This window comes from Oncorhynchus gorbuscha, linkage group LG22, assembly GCF_021184085.1.
Source record: "Oncorhynchus gorbuscha isolate QuinsamMale2020 ecotype Even-year linkage group LG22, OgorEven_v1.0, whole genome shotgun sequence".
Taxonomy (NCBI): domain Eukaryota; kingdom Metazoa; phylum Chordata; class Actinopteri; order Salmoniformes; family Salmonidae; genus Oncorhynchus; species Oncorhynchus gorbuscha.
Window position 1 is genome coordinate 28,447,719 of NC_060194.1, and position 16,980 is coordinate 28,464,698.

Genomic DNA, 16,980 nt, shown 5'->3' on the forward strand with positions numbered 1-16,980 from the left:
CCCACTGATCATCCTGCCATGTCACTGTCCCATGTTTACATGTAAAGTGATACATCCTCGGTGCACGCACTGAACCTATGAGTTACTTTCCACAGTCAGGAGCTCAGATTAGTAACAGTTTAGGAACTGGTGTGGGGACATTTAGAGGAGGGGTTAGAGTGCATCCCATAATTTCGCAGGGTGTTGTCTACAGTCAGCCATGATGGATATATCACCTTCAGGAGCAAAAACAAAGGCCCAATCCCAAATCGACCCCTAAGCCCTGTGCCCATGTGGAGATCTGAGAGGATTGGGCAGGTGAAAGCAATACGGTGAAACTTCCACCTAGCCTATCAGAGGTCAAGGTGGTGTGATAAACATATTACGTACACCTGTTAAATCCTCTCAGATCTCCAGAAGTGCATAGGGTTTAGGGGTCCATTTTGGATTGCACCGAACAGATGTAGCCACCATCTTATACTCTGTGCAAAAGAAAACATCCATGTCATATACAACAGCCTGTGTTCAATCTTTTAAAAAGCCTCTCTATCAAGGCTTAAACAAGTGTTATTAATCATTTGTTGGCACTTAAAAACCTCCATATTTTAACCATCATTAAATCAACAATTACATAACGCTGATGTAATGATGTACAGTCAGTTTAAGATAAATGTTAGTGTTGTCCTTGACTCCCCCTTTTCAGCACTCACATGCTCCCACATGTAGAAAGCTACAATAACGCTACATTCAGATTTCAGTAACGAAATAATGTGTGAGGTGAGCTCAGTCTTTACCCTGACCTGTTGGACCAGCCTGGGCTGCAGAGCCAGTTATGTACACAGATACCCTGTGATTAGGACCTGGGGAACTGGTTCCTAACAACAGACTGAGTGACAGCATGTAGAGGAATAGCAACGTCAACTCCACCTTTCACACACTGACTAACTGGTGGTCCTGAACTCAAAAAGGACAAGTTTAATTCAGTTTGGTTTTGGGGTGGGGATGCTATCGCTTTTTTTCAGGTTTTGCGACATCCAGACCCTCAGCCATCAAAACTGTCAATTGAAACCAATAGAAGCCATACTTGTTTTTGTGTGTGATTTACATAGGGTGTTTGTTCTAAGTTCCACTTTTCAGTGTGTGTGAGATTGATAGTGATAAAGGGAGGTGTGTGTGTATCGCACCAGTCTCAGCATGCTTTCTGTTGATTCTGTGAAACTATAAAGTGCCCTGCCTTAACAGATCTGTGATTACATAGAAGTGAAATGAACTGTGATATTGTTGCACCTCCCTCCCTGTATAGCTTGTACCTCACTGTCTTCTTCGTCTTCTCTCTCGCAGGTATAACAAACTCTTACCTGACAGACAGTCTGGCCACCTGTGATACCACTCTAATTTATATTGAGAACCCATGGTATTGTGGTTCATGTATGTGAGCATAAGAAACTGCCTATGCAAACTCTCTGTACTGACTGAATTAAAGCTCAGACACACCGGTAGGATTGTCAAACGTTTGCCTGCCGACAGTACTTAGCACCTCTGAACAGTGTCGGAAGTCAATCTCTTTTGTGTTCAAACAGCAAAGACCTTGGAAGGCGACAGCTTGTATCCCCTCTATACCGGCCTCCTACACAACAAACCCTGAGACATACTGCAGGTAACTAGTGACACACACACACACACACACACACACACACACACACACACACACACACACACACACACACACACACACACACACACACACACACACACACACACACACACACACACACACACACACACACACACACACACACACACACACACACACACAGAACTGAGGTCTAACCCAACTCAACAGTTTTAGATGCTTTCGTCTCTCCTCCTTGTTTTTACCTCCCCAACTATTCCTCCAAACGTGTATTGAGTTGTTAACTCCAGACTACACCATTCTCCTTTACTCTGACTCTTTGTTGAACCTGTTGTAAGTAAGTACCTGTTATATGTTTCAGTGTGAGCTGAGCAGCCATCGCTTTAGCTGTCATCCACAAATAAAATGCAGGTACTTTCAAATGCATCTTGGAATTCAATAAGAATGTATAGACATCACTGAGAAACTGTCGTCTGTGATATGTATCTTAGAGACGTGTAGATGTAAATCAACTGAAGAGTTGACAGGAACATGATCACGTCCTGTTGTGGTGGACAGACGCTGGTGATTTGAACTGACTGTTGATAAGACAAGAGGCAACAACTGACGTAGAGGGCAGCCTTCACTATCTGTGTGCATACTAAAATATCTACCAGGCATTCTTTTCCATTGATCTGTGAAACCTTTACACTTTGACCTCTGGGAGGGAGAAACAGTAATAGCCCAGAACAAAGTGAGTGCCAAAGTCCAATGCTTTCTGTCTATACCTCTCTTTTTCATGCCAGTCATCAAATAAATGAATCAGAGCAACCACACTGAACCAGCAGAGCCTTGTGCTTTTTATTTGACAGTTAGACAGAAATTCACTAATTCACTAAGACACTTGATAAGTGTCTTACACTGACTAAGGGACTGGAGTCAGCAGTATGTGTGTGTGTGTGTCTATTGAGGCAGCACATAAGGGAGTGCTGTACACTTAGGATTGTACTTTCCAAGTAAGCTCATAGTCTCTCACACCCATTTCTTTCTCTCCCTCCCTGTCTCTCTCTGTGTCTCTCTGTGTCTCTCTCTCTCTCTCTCTCTCTCTCTCTCTCTCTCTCTCTCTCTCTCTCTCTCTCTCTCTCTCTCTCTCTCTCTCTCTCTCTCTCACTCTCTCTCTGTCTCTCTCTTCTCTCTCTCTCTCTCTTTCTCTCTCTCTCTCTCTCTATTAATCTGCAGTAATGAATGATCCCCTCTCCCTTTTCTCTTGTTCTCTTTATTATGATATTGGCTAATATATGAATGATACCTCCTATTCCCATCCCCCACTATATATCTCACTCTCCACCCATCCCCCACTATATCTCTCAATCTCCACCCATCCCTCTCCCCTCCAGTCTCAATGTAGTGATGTGGGTCAGTCTGCAGTTGCAGCCCGGGGGTTTGCATTCATCTTAAGACAGCTAGGTGAGACAACCACATATCACAGTCGTAGTCAGTACACTATCTCAATAAAGAAAATATCAGCAAAGTCAGTGCTAGTAGGAAAAGACAAGTGCCAGGTTGTCGTCATTTATCACCTCCAATGTCAGGTTCAAACGACTTTTTTACGATGCTATGCCATTATTTCTCTCCATGTTCAGGTTTGTGTGTGGATCCTGTGCGTGGAGCAGTCATTTGTGCAGCCTTTGGTATCTGTGTGATGCCCAGATACTGAAAGCACAGTGGGCCCATGGTCACTAGCATTGTCTCAGACCCAGTACTTACCTCAGCCTCTTACCTCAAGCCCAGCCCAGGCTTTACCATAGCCTGTGAGGCTGGATCCTCTGAGCCCAGAAACACCACCTAACTCTCTTTGCATGTTCTCGGGTCAGTATATATACTGTACACGTCATTCACCTTTGTGGCTTGAAAGTCACGCTGTCTTCCTTTATCAATGATTTTCAGGGTTGGCCCAGATGTTGTTTTGTTACAGAAAGACAAACAGTTGTTATTTTGAGTGTTTTGTGGCTGTAGCCTATCTGTATGTCTTGCTTTGTGAGAAACAGAGAGGCGTTCTTGTGGTTAGTCGAATGCATTGTGTTCTTCCGCTGTTATTCACAGTTTCCCTCAAGCAGTTGAGCCACTGATTCTGACAACCTTTTAAGGCCCTCCAATATAGCTAGCTGTGGACTGAAGAACAAATCATTCAAGGAATGTACTTTATAACACTCACACCTTGTTGGTATAAATGCAAAGTCATTTGTGAGTTAAATTGACCTGGTTTGTGTTCTTTTTATTGGATTAATCCAATATGTTTTGGTATGTGTTTATTGAATGACTTGTCAATCAGGACAAGCTGCTCTTTCTCGATTTACTAATGGTAATTAAGAGATAATAGACAAGCTTCCAAGATATGTAACTTTCAAAACACAGAAATCTGGCGATCATGCATAATACGGGCCAGATTTATGATTTTTGAAAGTTACATATCTTGAAAACTTGATTGCTGACATGCAATCAACATATCAACAATGTACTATTGAAACAAATGGCAAAATCTATCGTATTTGGGTGGAGATTGATCAAATCAAACTAAAGAGTAATGTAAGCCCTTAAGGTACTGGAAACAAATCCTTTCACTGTCTGTCTGCACTACAGCCTATTTTATATGCAAATGTAGGGAAAGTTGAGTAAATCACGACAAGCTGCATCTGTTAACATCCTGTGTCACAGCAGAGATCAGAGGTGAAACTGTGAACCCTCTGGATTAGTTCAGGTCTCCTTCCCTTGTATTCCATGTTGGTTCAAACTGTGAACCCTCTGGATTAGTTCAGGACTCTCTCACTGGTCTTTCATGTTGGATCAAACTGTGAACCCTCTGGATTAGTTCAGGTCTCCTTCCCTTGTATTCCATGTTGGATCAAACTGTGAACCCTCTGGATTAGTTCAGGACTCTCTCACTGGTCTTTCATGTTGGATCAAACTGTGAACCCTCTGGATTAGTTCAGGTCTCCTTCCCTTGTCTTCCATGTTGGATCAAACTGTGAACCCTCTGGATTAGTTCAGGTCTCCTTCCCTTGTATTCCATGTTGGATCAAACTGTGAACCCTCTGGATTAGTTCAGGTCTCCTTCCCTTGTCTTCCATGTTGGATCAAACTGTGAACCCTCTGGATTAGTTCAGGTCTCCTTCCCTTGTATTCCATGTTGGATCAAACTGTGAACCCTCTGGATTAGTTCAGGTCTCCTTCCCTTGTCTTCCATGTTGGATCAAACTGTGAACCCTCTGGATTAGTTCAGGTCTCCTTCCCTTGTCTTCCATGTTGGATCAAACTGTGAACCCTCTGGATTAGTTCAGGTCTCCTTCCCCTGTCTTCCATGTTGGATCAAACTGTGAACCCTCTGGATTAGTTCAGGTCTCCTTCCCTTGTCTTCCATGTTGGATCAAACTGTGAACCCTCTGGATTAGTTCAGGACTCTCTCACTGGTCTTTCATGTTGGATCAAACTGTGAACCCTCTGGATTAGTTCAGGTCTCCTTCCCTTGTATTCCATGTTGGATCAAACTGTGAACCCTCTGGATTAGTTCAGGACTCTCTCACTGGTCTTTCATGTTGGATCAAACTGTGAACCCTCTGGATTAGTTCAGGTCTCCTTCCCTTGTATTCCATGTTGGATCAAACTGTGAACCCTCTGGATTAGTTCAGGACTCTCTCACTGGTCTTTCATGTTGGATCAAACTGTGAACCCTCTGGATTAGTTCAGGTCTCCTTCCCTTGTCTTCCATGTTGGATCAAACTGTGAACCGTCTGGATTAGTTCAGGTCTCCTTCCCCTGTCTTCCATGTTGGATCAAACTGTGAACCCTCTGGATTAGTTCAGGTCTCCTTCCCCTGTCTTCCATGTTGGATCAAACTGTGAACCCTCTGGATTAGTTCAGGTCTCCTTCCCTTGTCTTCCATGTTGGATCAAACTGTGAACCCTCTGGATTAGTTCAGGACTCTCTCACTGGTCTTTCATGTTGGATCAAACTGTGAACCCTCTGGATTAGTTCAGGTCTCCTTCCCTTGTATTCCATGTTGGATCAAACTGTGAACCCTCTGGATTAGTTCAGGTCTCCTTCCCTTGTCTTCCATGCTGGATCAAACTGTGAACCCTCTGGATTAGTTCAGGTCTCCTTCCCTTGTATTCCATGTTGGATCAAACTGTGAACCCTCTGGATTAGTTCAGGACTCTCTCACTGGTCTTTCATGTTGGATCAAACTGTGAACCCTCTGGATTAGTTCAGGTCTCCTTCCCTTGTCTTTCATGTTGGATCAAACTGTGAACCCTCTGGATTAGTTCAGGTCTCCTTCCCTTGTCTTCCATGTTGGATCAAACTGTGAACCCTCTGGATTAGTTCAGGACTCTCTCACTGGTCTTTCATGTTGGATCAAACTGTGAACCCTCTGGATTAGTTCAGGTCTCCTTCCCTTGTATTCCATGTTGGATCAAACTGTGAACCCTCTGGATTAGTTCAGGACTCTCTCACTGGTCTTTCATGTTGGATCAAACTGTGAACCCTCTGGATTAGTTCAGGTCTCCTTCCCTTGTATTCCATGTTGGATCAAACTGTGATCAAACCCTCTGGATTAGTTCAGGACTCTCTCACTGGTCTTTCATGTTGGATCAAACTGTGAACCCTCTGGATTAGTTCAGGTCTCCTTCCCTTGTATTCCATGTTGGATCAAACTGTGAACCCTCTGGATTAGTTCAGGACTCTCTCACTGGTCTTTCATGTTGGATCAAACTGTGAACCCTCTGGATTAGTTCAGGTCTCCTTCCCTTGTATTCCATGTTGGATCAAACTGTGAACCCTCTGGATTAGTTCAGGACTCTCTCACTGGTCTTTCATGTTGGATCAAACTGTGAACCCTCTGGATTAGTTCAGGTCTCCTTCCCTTGTCTTCCATGTTGGATCAAACTGTGAACCCTCTGGATTAGTTCAGGTCTCCTTCCCTTGTCTTCCATGCTGGATCAAACTGTGAACCCTCTGGATTAGTTCAGGTCTCCTTCCCTTGTATTCCATGTTGGATCAAACTGTGAACCCTCTGGATTAGTTCAGGACTCTCTCACTGGTCTTTCATGTTGGATCAAACTGTGAACCCTCTGGATTAGTTCAGGTCTCCTTCCCTTGTCTTCCATGTTGGATCAAACTGTGAACCCTCTGGATTAGTTCAGGTCTCCTTCCCTTGTCTTCCATGTTGGATCAAACTGTGAACCCTCTGGATTAGTTCAGGACTCTCTCACTGGTCTTTCATGTTGGATCAAACTGTGAACCCTCTGGATTAGTTCAGGTCTCCTTCCCTTGTATTCCATGTTGGATCAAACTGTGAACCCTCTGGATTAGTTCAGGACTCTCTCACTGGTCTTTCATGTTGGATCAAACTGTGAACCCTCTGGATTAGTTCAGGTCTCCTTCCCTTGTCTTCCATGTTGGATCAAACTGTGAACCCTCTGGATTAGTTCAGGTCTCCTTCCCTTGTCTTCCATGTTGGATCAAACTGTGAACCCTCTGGATTAGTTCAGGTCTCCTTCCCTTGTCTTCCATGCTGGATCAAACTGTGAACCCTCTGGATTAGTTCAGGTCTCCTTCCCTTGTATTCCATGTTGGATCAAACTGTGAACCCTCTGGATTAGTTCAGGACTCTCTCACTGGTCTTTCATGTTGGATCAAACTGTGAACCCTCTGGATTAGTTCAGGTCTCCTTCCCTTGTCTTCCATGTTGGATCAAACTGTGAACCCTCTGGATTAGTTCAGGTCTCCTTCCCTTGTCTTCCATGTTGGATCAAATCAAACTGTGAACCCTCTGGATTAGTTCAGGACTCAAACTTGAACCCTCTTAGTTCTTCCATGCTGGATCAAACTGTGAACCCTCTGGATTAGTTCAGGTCTCCTTCCCTTGTCTTCCATGTTGGATCAAACTGTGAACCCTCTGGATTAGTTCAGGTCTCCTTCCCTTGTCTTCCATGTTGGATCAAACTGTGAACCCTCTGGATTAGTTCAGGTCTCCTTCCCTTGTCTTCCATGTTGGATCAAACTGTGAACCCTCTGGATTAGTTCAGGTCTCCTTCCCTTGTCTTCCATGTTGGATCAAACTGTGAACCCTCTGGATTAGTTCAGGTCTCCTTCCCTTGTCTTCCATGTTGGATCAAACTGTGAACCCTCTGGATTAGTTCAGGACTCTCTCACTGGTCTTCCATGTTGGATCAAACTGTGAACCCTCTGGATTAGTTCAGGTCTCCTTCCCTTGTCTTCCATGTTGGATCAAACTGTGAACCCTCTGGATTAGTTCAGGACTCTCTCACTGGTCTTCCATGTTGGATCAAACTGTGAACCCTCTGGATTAGTTCAGGTCTCCTTCCCTTGTCTTCCATGTTGGATCAAACTGTGAACCCTCTGGATTAGTTCAGGACTCTCTCACTGGTCTTTCATGTTGGATCAAACTGTGAACCCTCTGGATTAGTTCAGGACTCTCTCACTGGTCTTTCATGTTGGATCAAACTGTGAACCCTCTGGATTAGTTCAGGTCTCCTTCCCTTGTATTCCATGTTGGATCAAACTGTGAACCCTCTGGATTAGTTCAGGTCTCCTTCCCTTGTCTTCCATGCTGGATCAAACTGTGAACCCTCTGGATTAGTTCAGGTCTCCTTCCCTTGTCTCCTTCCCTTGTATTCCATGTTGGATCAAACTGTGAACCCTCTGGATTAGTTCAGGACTTGTATTCCATGTTGGATCAAACTGTGAACCCTCTGGATTAGTTGGTCTGGTTTCATGTTGGATCAAACTGTGAACCCTCTGGATTAGTTCAGGTCTCCTTCCCTTGTCTTTCATGTTGGATCAAACTGTGAACCCTCTGGATTAGTTCAGGTCTCCTTCCCTTGTATTCCATGTTGGATCAAACTGTGAACCCTCTGGATTAGTTCAGGACTCTCTCACTGGTCTTTCATGTTGGATCAAACTGTGAATCCTCTGGATTAGTTCAGGTCTCCTTCCCTTGTATTCCATGTTGGATCAAACTGTGAACCCTCTGGATTAGTTCAGGACTCTCTCACTGGTCTTTCATGTTGGATCAAACTGTGAACCCTCTGGATTAGTTCAGGTCTCCTTCCCTTGTATTCCATGTTGGATCAAACTGTGAACCCTCTGGATTAGTTCAGGACTCTCTCACTGGTCTTTCATGTTGGATCAAACTGTGAACCCTCTGGATTAGTTCAGGTCTCCTTCCCTTGTATTCCATGTTGGATCAAACTGTGAACCCTCTGGATTAGTTCAGGACTCTCTCACTGGTCTTTCATGTTGGATCAAACTGTGAACCCTCTGGATTAGTTCAGGTCTCCTTCCCTTGTCTTCCATGTTGGATCAAACTGTGAACCCTCTGGATTAGTTCAGGTCTCCTTCCCTTGTCTTCCATGCTGGATCAAACTGTGAACCCTCTGGATTAGTTCAGGTCTCCTTCCCTTGTATTCCATGTTGGATCAAACTGTGAACCCTCTGGATTAGTTCAGGACTCTCTCACTGGTCTTTCATGTTGGATCAAACTGTGAACCCTCTGGATTAGTTCAGGTCTCCTTCCCTTGTCTTCCATGTTGGATCAAACTGTGAACCCTCTGGATTAGTTCAGGACTCTCTCACTGGTCTTTCATGTTGGATCAAACTGTGAACCCTCTGGATTAGTTCAGGTCTCCTTCCCTTGTATTCCATGTTGGATCAAACTGTGAACCCTCTGGATTAGTTCAGGACTCTCTCACTGGTCTTTCATGTTGGATCAAACTGTGAACCCTCTGGATTAGTTCAGGTCTCCTTCCCTTGTCTTCCATGTTGGATCAAACTGTGAACCCTCTGGATTAGTTCAGGTCTCCTTCCCTTGTCTTCCATGTTGGATCAAACTGTGAACCCTCTGGATTAGTTCAGGTCTCCTTCCCTTGTCTTCCATGCTGGATCAAACTGTGAACCCTCTGGATTAGTTCAGGTCTCCTTCCCTTGTATTCCATGTTGGATCAAACTGTGAACCCTCTGGATTAGTTCAGGACTCTCTCACTGGTCTTTCATGTTGGATCAAACTGTGAACCCTCTGGATTAGTTCAGGTCTCCTTCCCTTGTCTTCCATGTTGGATCAAACTGTGAACCCTCTGGATTAGTTCAGGTCTCCTTCCCTTGTCTTCCATGTTGGATCAAACTGTGAACCCTCTGGATTAGTTCAGGACTCCTTCCCTTGTCTTCCATGCTGGATCAAACTGTGAACCCTCTGGATTAGTTCAGGTCTCCTTCCCTTGTCTTCCATGTTGGATCAAACTGTGAACCCTCTGGATTAGTTCAGGTCTCCTTCCCTTGTCTTCCATGTTGGATCAAACTGTGAACCCTCTGGATTAGTTCAGGTCTCCTTCCCTTGTCTTCCATGTTGGATCAAACTGTGAACCCTCTGGATTAGTTCAGGTCTCCTTCCCTTGTCTTCCATGCTGGATCAAACTGTGAACCCTCTGGATTAGTTCAGGTCTCCTTCCCTTGTATTCCATGTTGGATCAAACTGTGAACCCTCTGGATTAGTTCAGGACTCTCTCACTGGTCTTTCATGTTGGATCAAACTGTGAACCCTCTGGATTAGTTCAGGTCTCCTTCCCTTGTCTTCCATGTTGGATCAAACTGTGAACCCTCTGGATTAGTTCAGGACTCTCTCACTGGTCTTTCATATTTGATCAGCTGGCAGAATAATACAACAAACACCAATGCCTGTATCACACTACTTACAAGAACCTGAACCATGCTGTCCTGGCTCAGATAGTTTTTTTTCTTCAAATTGTCCTTTCCAGCACAGTTCCAGCAACTATGGTAACCAGGCCAGCACTGTACAGCTCTGCTTGGCTCTGTAGTATAGAAAAGGGTTTAATATATCTTCATCTACACTCGTAAGTACCTTCTAACTTTTGGCAGCTTGCCTTGGCTCTGTGTGAAGGCTCAGAGTTTTTTAAATCAAGTTGGAAATGATCTATGGTGCCTTCAGAAAGTATTCATATCCCTTGACTTATTCCACATTTTGTTGTGTTGAATTCTGAATTCAAAATGTATTAAATGTATTTGTTTTTCACCCATCTACACACAATACCCATAATGACAAAATGAAAACACGTATTTAGAAATGTTAGCACATTTATTGAAAATGAAAAGCAGAAATATCTAATTTACATAAATATTTACACCCACGAGTCAATACATGTTAGAATCACCTTTGGCAGCTTTGACTGCTCTGAGTCTTTCTGGGTAAGCTGGTCTTGTCCTTTCCAGCACGGTTCCAGCAACTATGGTTACCAGGCCAGCACAGTACAGCTCTGTAGTATAGAAAAGGGTTTAATATGTCTTTATCTACACTCATATACTTGGGCGGCAGGTAGCCTAGTGGTTAAAGCATTGGGCCTGTAACCAGGCCAGCACAGTACAGCTCTGTAGTATAGAAAAGGGTTTAATATGTCTTTATCTACGCTCATATACTTGGGTGGCAGGTAGCCTAGTGGTTAAAGCATTGGGCCTGTAACCTGAAAGGTTGCTGGATCAAATCCCCGGGCTGACAAGGGAAAAGATATGTTGGTCTGCCCATGAACAAGGCAGTTAACCCACTGTTCCCTGGTAGGCTGTCGTTGTAAATAAGAATTTGTTCTTAACTGAATTGCCTAGTTAAATAAAGCTTTTTTTTAAAGCGTTGTACAATATTAGCACATTATTATTTTTATAATTCTTCAAGATCTGCCAAGTTGCTTGATGATCATTGCTGGACAGCCAAGTCTTGCCATAGATTTTCAAGCAGATTTAAGTCAAAACTGTAACTTGGTTACCAACACCAGTGTACATTATTTTTTATCCTGTACAGGCTTCCTTCTTTGCACTCTGTCATTTTAATTAGTATTGTGGAGTAAATACAATGTTGTTGATTCATCCACAGTTTTCTTCTATTACAGCCGTTAAACTCTGTAACTGTTTGAAAGACACCATTGGCCTCATGGTGAAATCCCTGAACTGTTTCCTTCTTCTCCGGCAACTGAGTTAGGAAGGACGCCTGTATCTTTGTAGTGACTGGGTGCATTGATACACCATCCAAAGTATAATTAATAACTTCACCGTATTCTAAGAGATATTCCATGTCTGCTTTTTTTATTTTACCCTTCTACCAATAGGTACCCTTCTCTGCGAAGCATTGGAAAACCTCCCTGGTTTTTGTGGATGAATCTGTTTGAAATTCACTGCTTGACTGGGGACCTTACAGATAATTGTATGTGTGGGCTACAGAGATGAGGTAGTCATTCCAAAAAGTTATGTTAAGCACTATTATTGCACACAGAGTGAGTCCATGCAACTTATTATGTGACTTGTAAAGCACACTTTTACTCCTGAACATATTTAGGCTAGCCATAACAAAGTGGTTGAACACTTATTGACTCAAGACATTTCAGCTATTACTTGTTAAATAATTTGTACAATTTTCTAAAAACACAAGTCCACTGACATTATGGGGTATTGTGTGTAGGCCAGTGATACAAAATCTACATTTAATATATTTTTTATTGAGGCTCTAATATTTTTTTTTGGGGGGGGGGGGTCAAGGGGTGTGAATACTTTCTGAAGGCACTGTATCTTACATAAGTTGGTGTGCATGTGTGATCCCGGCCGCATCTCGGGCCATTAACTGAGAATGTGTCAGTTTGGTTAAGGGAGTAAACGCTTGCTGTCCTTATCATCTCACAGATAAGAATTGCATTTTTATTTTCTCACAGAGCTAGTTATATCTTTAGTTTTTAAGCCAAACCACAGTGGAATATTGATAAGATGATTAAACCGCTAAGTCCCAGTTTCTGCCCTTGTTGCTTGCCTATGTGAACCAGGTTGGTCAGTGTGGTGTCCTGTAGTGGTTGGTTTCTCTGGCTGGTACTGACAGTTGTGTTGGTGTTTGCAGGGTGTGGTAGTTGGTGTGGATGAGGACATAGCCTACTCCTGGCCAGTCTGCAGCTTATGTGGGAGTGACTGCTTGGAGATGGCACCCCAAAAGCTGTAAGTCTTCAATGCACTTGCTGATAAGCTATAGTGGATAAGCCTAATAAACTGTTTGAATTATTGGTTTACCAATACAATAGAATATAATAACTGAATTTTTCCCAGAGGGGTCTCGGGAACTCAGGATGGCTGGGAAATGTGAAGTCATCATCTGTATTATAACACCTTATGTCTGTGCTGTCTCTAGTCAAGCATTCGATTGTGTGGCTTGTGATTCCCTGGTGAGAGTCTGTGATTTTGAGTTCTAGTTATGTGAATGTGTATTGGCAAATGTCTGTATTTTCAATGTGTCATAGCAGTGTATACGCATATAGTAGCAGAAATTGAAGTATGATCAAATCTAATCTTAATCAAGGTGTGAGCTCAAAACATCGTATCACTTTAAGGGTATCCTCATACTTCTGTATTTTCTTACAGTGTCGCTGTCAAATAAAGTCTTTGACTGTATCGTTATGAGAAAGTGAAACTGTCAAAAAATGCTCCTAAATAAAATCCATGCTTATAATATCTTATAACATTCTATAATGCATGTGCTGTAATATAATATACGTAGAATGTATGCACACATGACTGTAAGTCGCTTTGGATAAAAGCGTCTGCTAAATGGCATATATTATTATTATATTATTATTATTATATGAAGAACTGTAGTTTGATGGACCAGTACAGGCCATTCAAACACCTAGTATGGTGACTATTCTCTCTCTCTGCTGTTTTCTAGCTCCAACAGAGCACCATCATGCCTGTGTGTTACTCTGCAGCCTCTGGCCATGAGGGGAGTTCTCTCTCGCTCACCTGTTATGTAATATACGGTACATTACCTTCCTTTTATGTATGTAGACAGTGCTTATCTCTCAGTTAAGTATGGTTAAGTGCACCAGTACAGCATCTGGATCCTCCCATGTGTCAGAACAAACTCAGTATATTTGCTGACACAGTGACATCATTGTCATCTGTCCAATGTCCCGTAGTTAGACTGTGATAAGAGATCTGTGTCACATTGGTAACAACGATTTGAAAGACAGGCGCAGGAATGCGTAAAAGTTTTTTTAAATTATACCCCATATTACGGCGTGTAAAGGCACAGGGACAAACGCCAAACAAACACAGGGTTGAAACCCAAACAAAAGAGCGAGGAGTACCTCAAATATATACACACACGCACAATGATTAACACACGGGACTAGACCCGTAATCATCTGCGCAATCCACAACTGCACTAAAGCCCAAAACACACAGTACAGGTACTCACACGCACCAATGTACATTGTAACAATAATGGACAGCACCATGATGAACAAAGGGCACATATATACACATACAATCAGTGGGAATAGGTGCCAGGTGTGCGCAATGAAAGTTCCGGAGGGATCCGTGACAATCTGTTTAGAACAATGGCCTCACTCACTCACACAGATCAATAGTGTAAGAGAAGCCACATGATACTAGTGTCGCTGATGTTGGCTCTATATTGCCTTCTAATATATAACCACTAGTTTCACCACATACCACCATCAGAGCCATATATCTAAATGTATGGCTCTGACCATCATATACCAACAAGCATTCTTGGTATATTCTTGGCTTACATCCATTGTTGAGAATCCGGGCAACCCAGGTTAACTGAAGTGGATCAGCACCACATACCGTATCCAATACATATATTGTCTATTGAATTTTTGCATTGGGTGTTTTCCCCCCACCAATCTAATAATAACAATACTGTGTTTTGTCGTCAGAAACTATATTATACGAGTAACATTGACATTCGATGGTTAGCTTAGCTCCAACTTGTGTTCTCATTGAGCATGTCTAACTTGTATGTAAGACCATATCCTAAGACTATTGATCCATGGTTAGGTTTTGATTGCCCATGTGCTGGAGTTTCCAGGTTGCAAGATGGAGAATGTGTTGGGGAGGGAGGTGGGCCCCATCACCAGGAAGCCTGCCCTGTGCATTGGCCTGGAAGACATCTGCCTCTGAGGCTGTCAAAGTGGGGAGTGGGGAGTGGGACCCCATGAAATAAATCTGTAAGACTGAGGCCTCCTCAGCCCAGCCCCACAAGCTCTCTCTGTACAGAATGTAAATAATTGGTGAAGAAATAGATCTGTTTGTGTGTTACTGATGGGTTAGGACCCAGGAGCTGACAGCCCAAGGCTAGAACTGACAGACCAGAGAGGAACAACATATGTCGAACTTGGCCCACGTGGGTGCAACTGGTGACTGTAAATAGCCATACGTTTCTCTGTGTCCTTGAATCCTACCTCCTAATATATTTCTGAAGATGAATGGTACTTATACTCTGTCAATAAACATTGTATTATGCTAGTGTATGTATAGTTATTCTTTTTTCATTTTTTAAAATGATTTGACCTTTTTCTGGTCTTTATTTAAATAGCCGTGAAAATGTCATTCTACAGAGGTGGCCCAACTCCAACTGAGGTAGATTCTTGGCACGGCCAGATCCAAATAAAACCCACTTTAACCATTCCAAGTCATTTATAATCACTGATGTATACTAATAATCTATGCATCCCAAACACACACAGACCATGATTTGTATGACTTTTCACCACTTTTATTAGATTCCATATAGACAAATATTTCAAGTTTTTTATACAAACTATATAAAAATGTGAGCATGCTCTGGCTCTTATACAAAGTTTGGAATTATAAAAACACGTATCATATCTGGTATAACAATATGTAAATGAAGTGGTAAAATAATTTAATATACAAAAACATTTTTTCCCGAAAACGATTATGGCAGCAATATGGGAGTAGGCCTCCGGTTTCCAGTACATTTCCAGTGCCATAAATGTACGCTTGTTTGTAATGCATCTGTTACACAGATGGTAATAAAAGTCTGTTGAGGTATGTATTTCAAAAGCTCAGTTCAGTTCATTAGAAAGTGACAATTTGTCACCGGATGTCCCCACCCGTGGTCCCCACAAACGAGGAATTGTGATTGGGAAGCTGCTTGAAGAAATCCCTCAGCCCAGTGAGCTCACGGTTTAGCTGATCGATGGTTTTGTGTAATCTGTCATTCTCTGAACCCAGTTCAAGCATATTTTGCTGCATTTCCACGTTGCGTTGCTTTGCCTTGTCCCTGCTTTTCCTCACCGCAACGTTATTCCTCTCGCGTCTCTGGCGGTACTCATGACTGTACCTGTCAACATTCTTTTTCCCTCTGTCCTTGCCGACCTTCCGAGGAGAGGACTGGGTTGAGCTGACACTGGAGTGGCTTGAGATGGACTCTGGGGTTGTTGGCGGAGTTGGTTGTCCCATGAGACGGCTCACGGAGGTCTTTTCGCAGGTTTCTATCTGTGAAGGTAACGACGAGGACATGTCACTGTCGCTCCAGTCCGATTCCTGCTTGATCGGTGCGCTGAAGGCCCCCTTGTCAAATCCCCCCTTGAGCTTCCTCTCGAACTCTTTTTGGCTTCGAAATGCGTATGCGTTGGTTGAACAACTTGACATGTGTTGCATGTTGCTGGACGATGTAGTCGAGGCCGACATGCATAGGTCGGTCTTTTCTTGCTTCACAGTGTTGAATAAGTCAAGGAAAAGTTCATCGTTGCAGAGTTCCAGGTGTGGCACTGCTGTCATCGACTCGATGTAGGAGCTGAAGTCGATGGCACTCTCGTCGTCGTACATTGCAGGGGCTGTACTTAACTCCGCCATGGTGCTTTCCTCGGCCGTGCCATGATCACCTCTACCGGGTTTACAGACCCCCTGGAGACCGCTGCTCAATTTATTGTCGTAGAAGTTGATAGGCTCCACCGCCCAACTCATGTTGCATTGTGAAGACACGCACTGAGAATCCAGGCTGTATATGTCGCACATGAACTCTGCTTTCTGCCCTCGTGGGATCGGACGTCAATATATTTCGTTAGTAGTCAAGTAGTTGGAACAAGCTTGATACAATGCAACAATGTATCACGCTCACTCTGTATTAATGGAGCTTCTTTTTATTTTCCACACCGTTGCTTCTTTCAAGTGGTGTTTAGGTTTATCCTAAAATAGTGGCTGCATAGTCACTGTAGGTTATGACCTGTTCCTAACTTCTCTGAAGCGTCTGTATTTCGCGGAGTGTATTTTGTACTTTCCCCTGCTTACGTCAAAGGTTTAACTCCCCCTTTGACAAGCCAGTAGAGATGAGTTTGAATCACGTGGTCGCCTCTTTACTACGCCACCCTCTTTACTACGAGTGGATTGATTTACAAGTGCATCATTTCATGCTGCGTATACCAAGCCAGAGTTTATAGACCCCTTTGTATTTGCAAACATTGCCGCAAGAGGGCGATGCGGGCAAATTGGTGGCAGAACAC

General features: G+C 43.3%; 1 protein-coding gene and 1 long non-coding RNA gene across 2 annotated transcripts; one reads left to right on the forward strand and one right to left on the reverse strand.

The window, feature by feature from the left end:
• The first annotated feature begins 434 nt into the window (after positions 1–434).
• On the forward strand, positions 435–14,585 carry LOC124009120. The gene is made up of 4 exons (XR_006834225.1): positions 435–1,636; positions 12,552–12,646; positions 13,371–13,461; positions 14,541–14,585. It is a non-coding gene; the product is annotated as an uncharacterized LOC124009120 (long non-coding RNA).
• A 620-nt stretch (positions 14,586–15,205) lies between these two features.
• Positions 15,206–16,745, reverse strand: LOC124009117 (CCAAT/enhancer-binding protein delta-like). Its single transcript, XM_046320613.1, has one exon. The coding sequence runs from the start codon at positions 16,493–16,495 to the stop codon at positions 15,572–15,574; it is 924 nt and encodes a 307-aa protein (XP_046176569.1). The 5' UTR covers positions 16,496–16,745; the 3' UTR covers positions 15,206–15,571.
• Between the last annotated feature and the right edge of the window lie 235 nt (positions 16,746–16,980).

Bases quoted from the DNA above. Each gene is read 5' to 3' on its own strand.
- LOC124009117 (XM_046320613.1), bottom strand. From the start codon at position 16,495: ATGTGCGACATATACAGCCTGGATTCTCAGTGCGTGTCTTCACAATGC.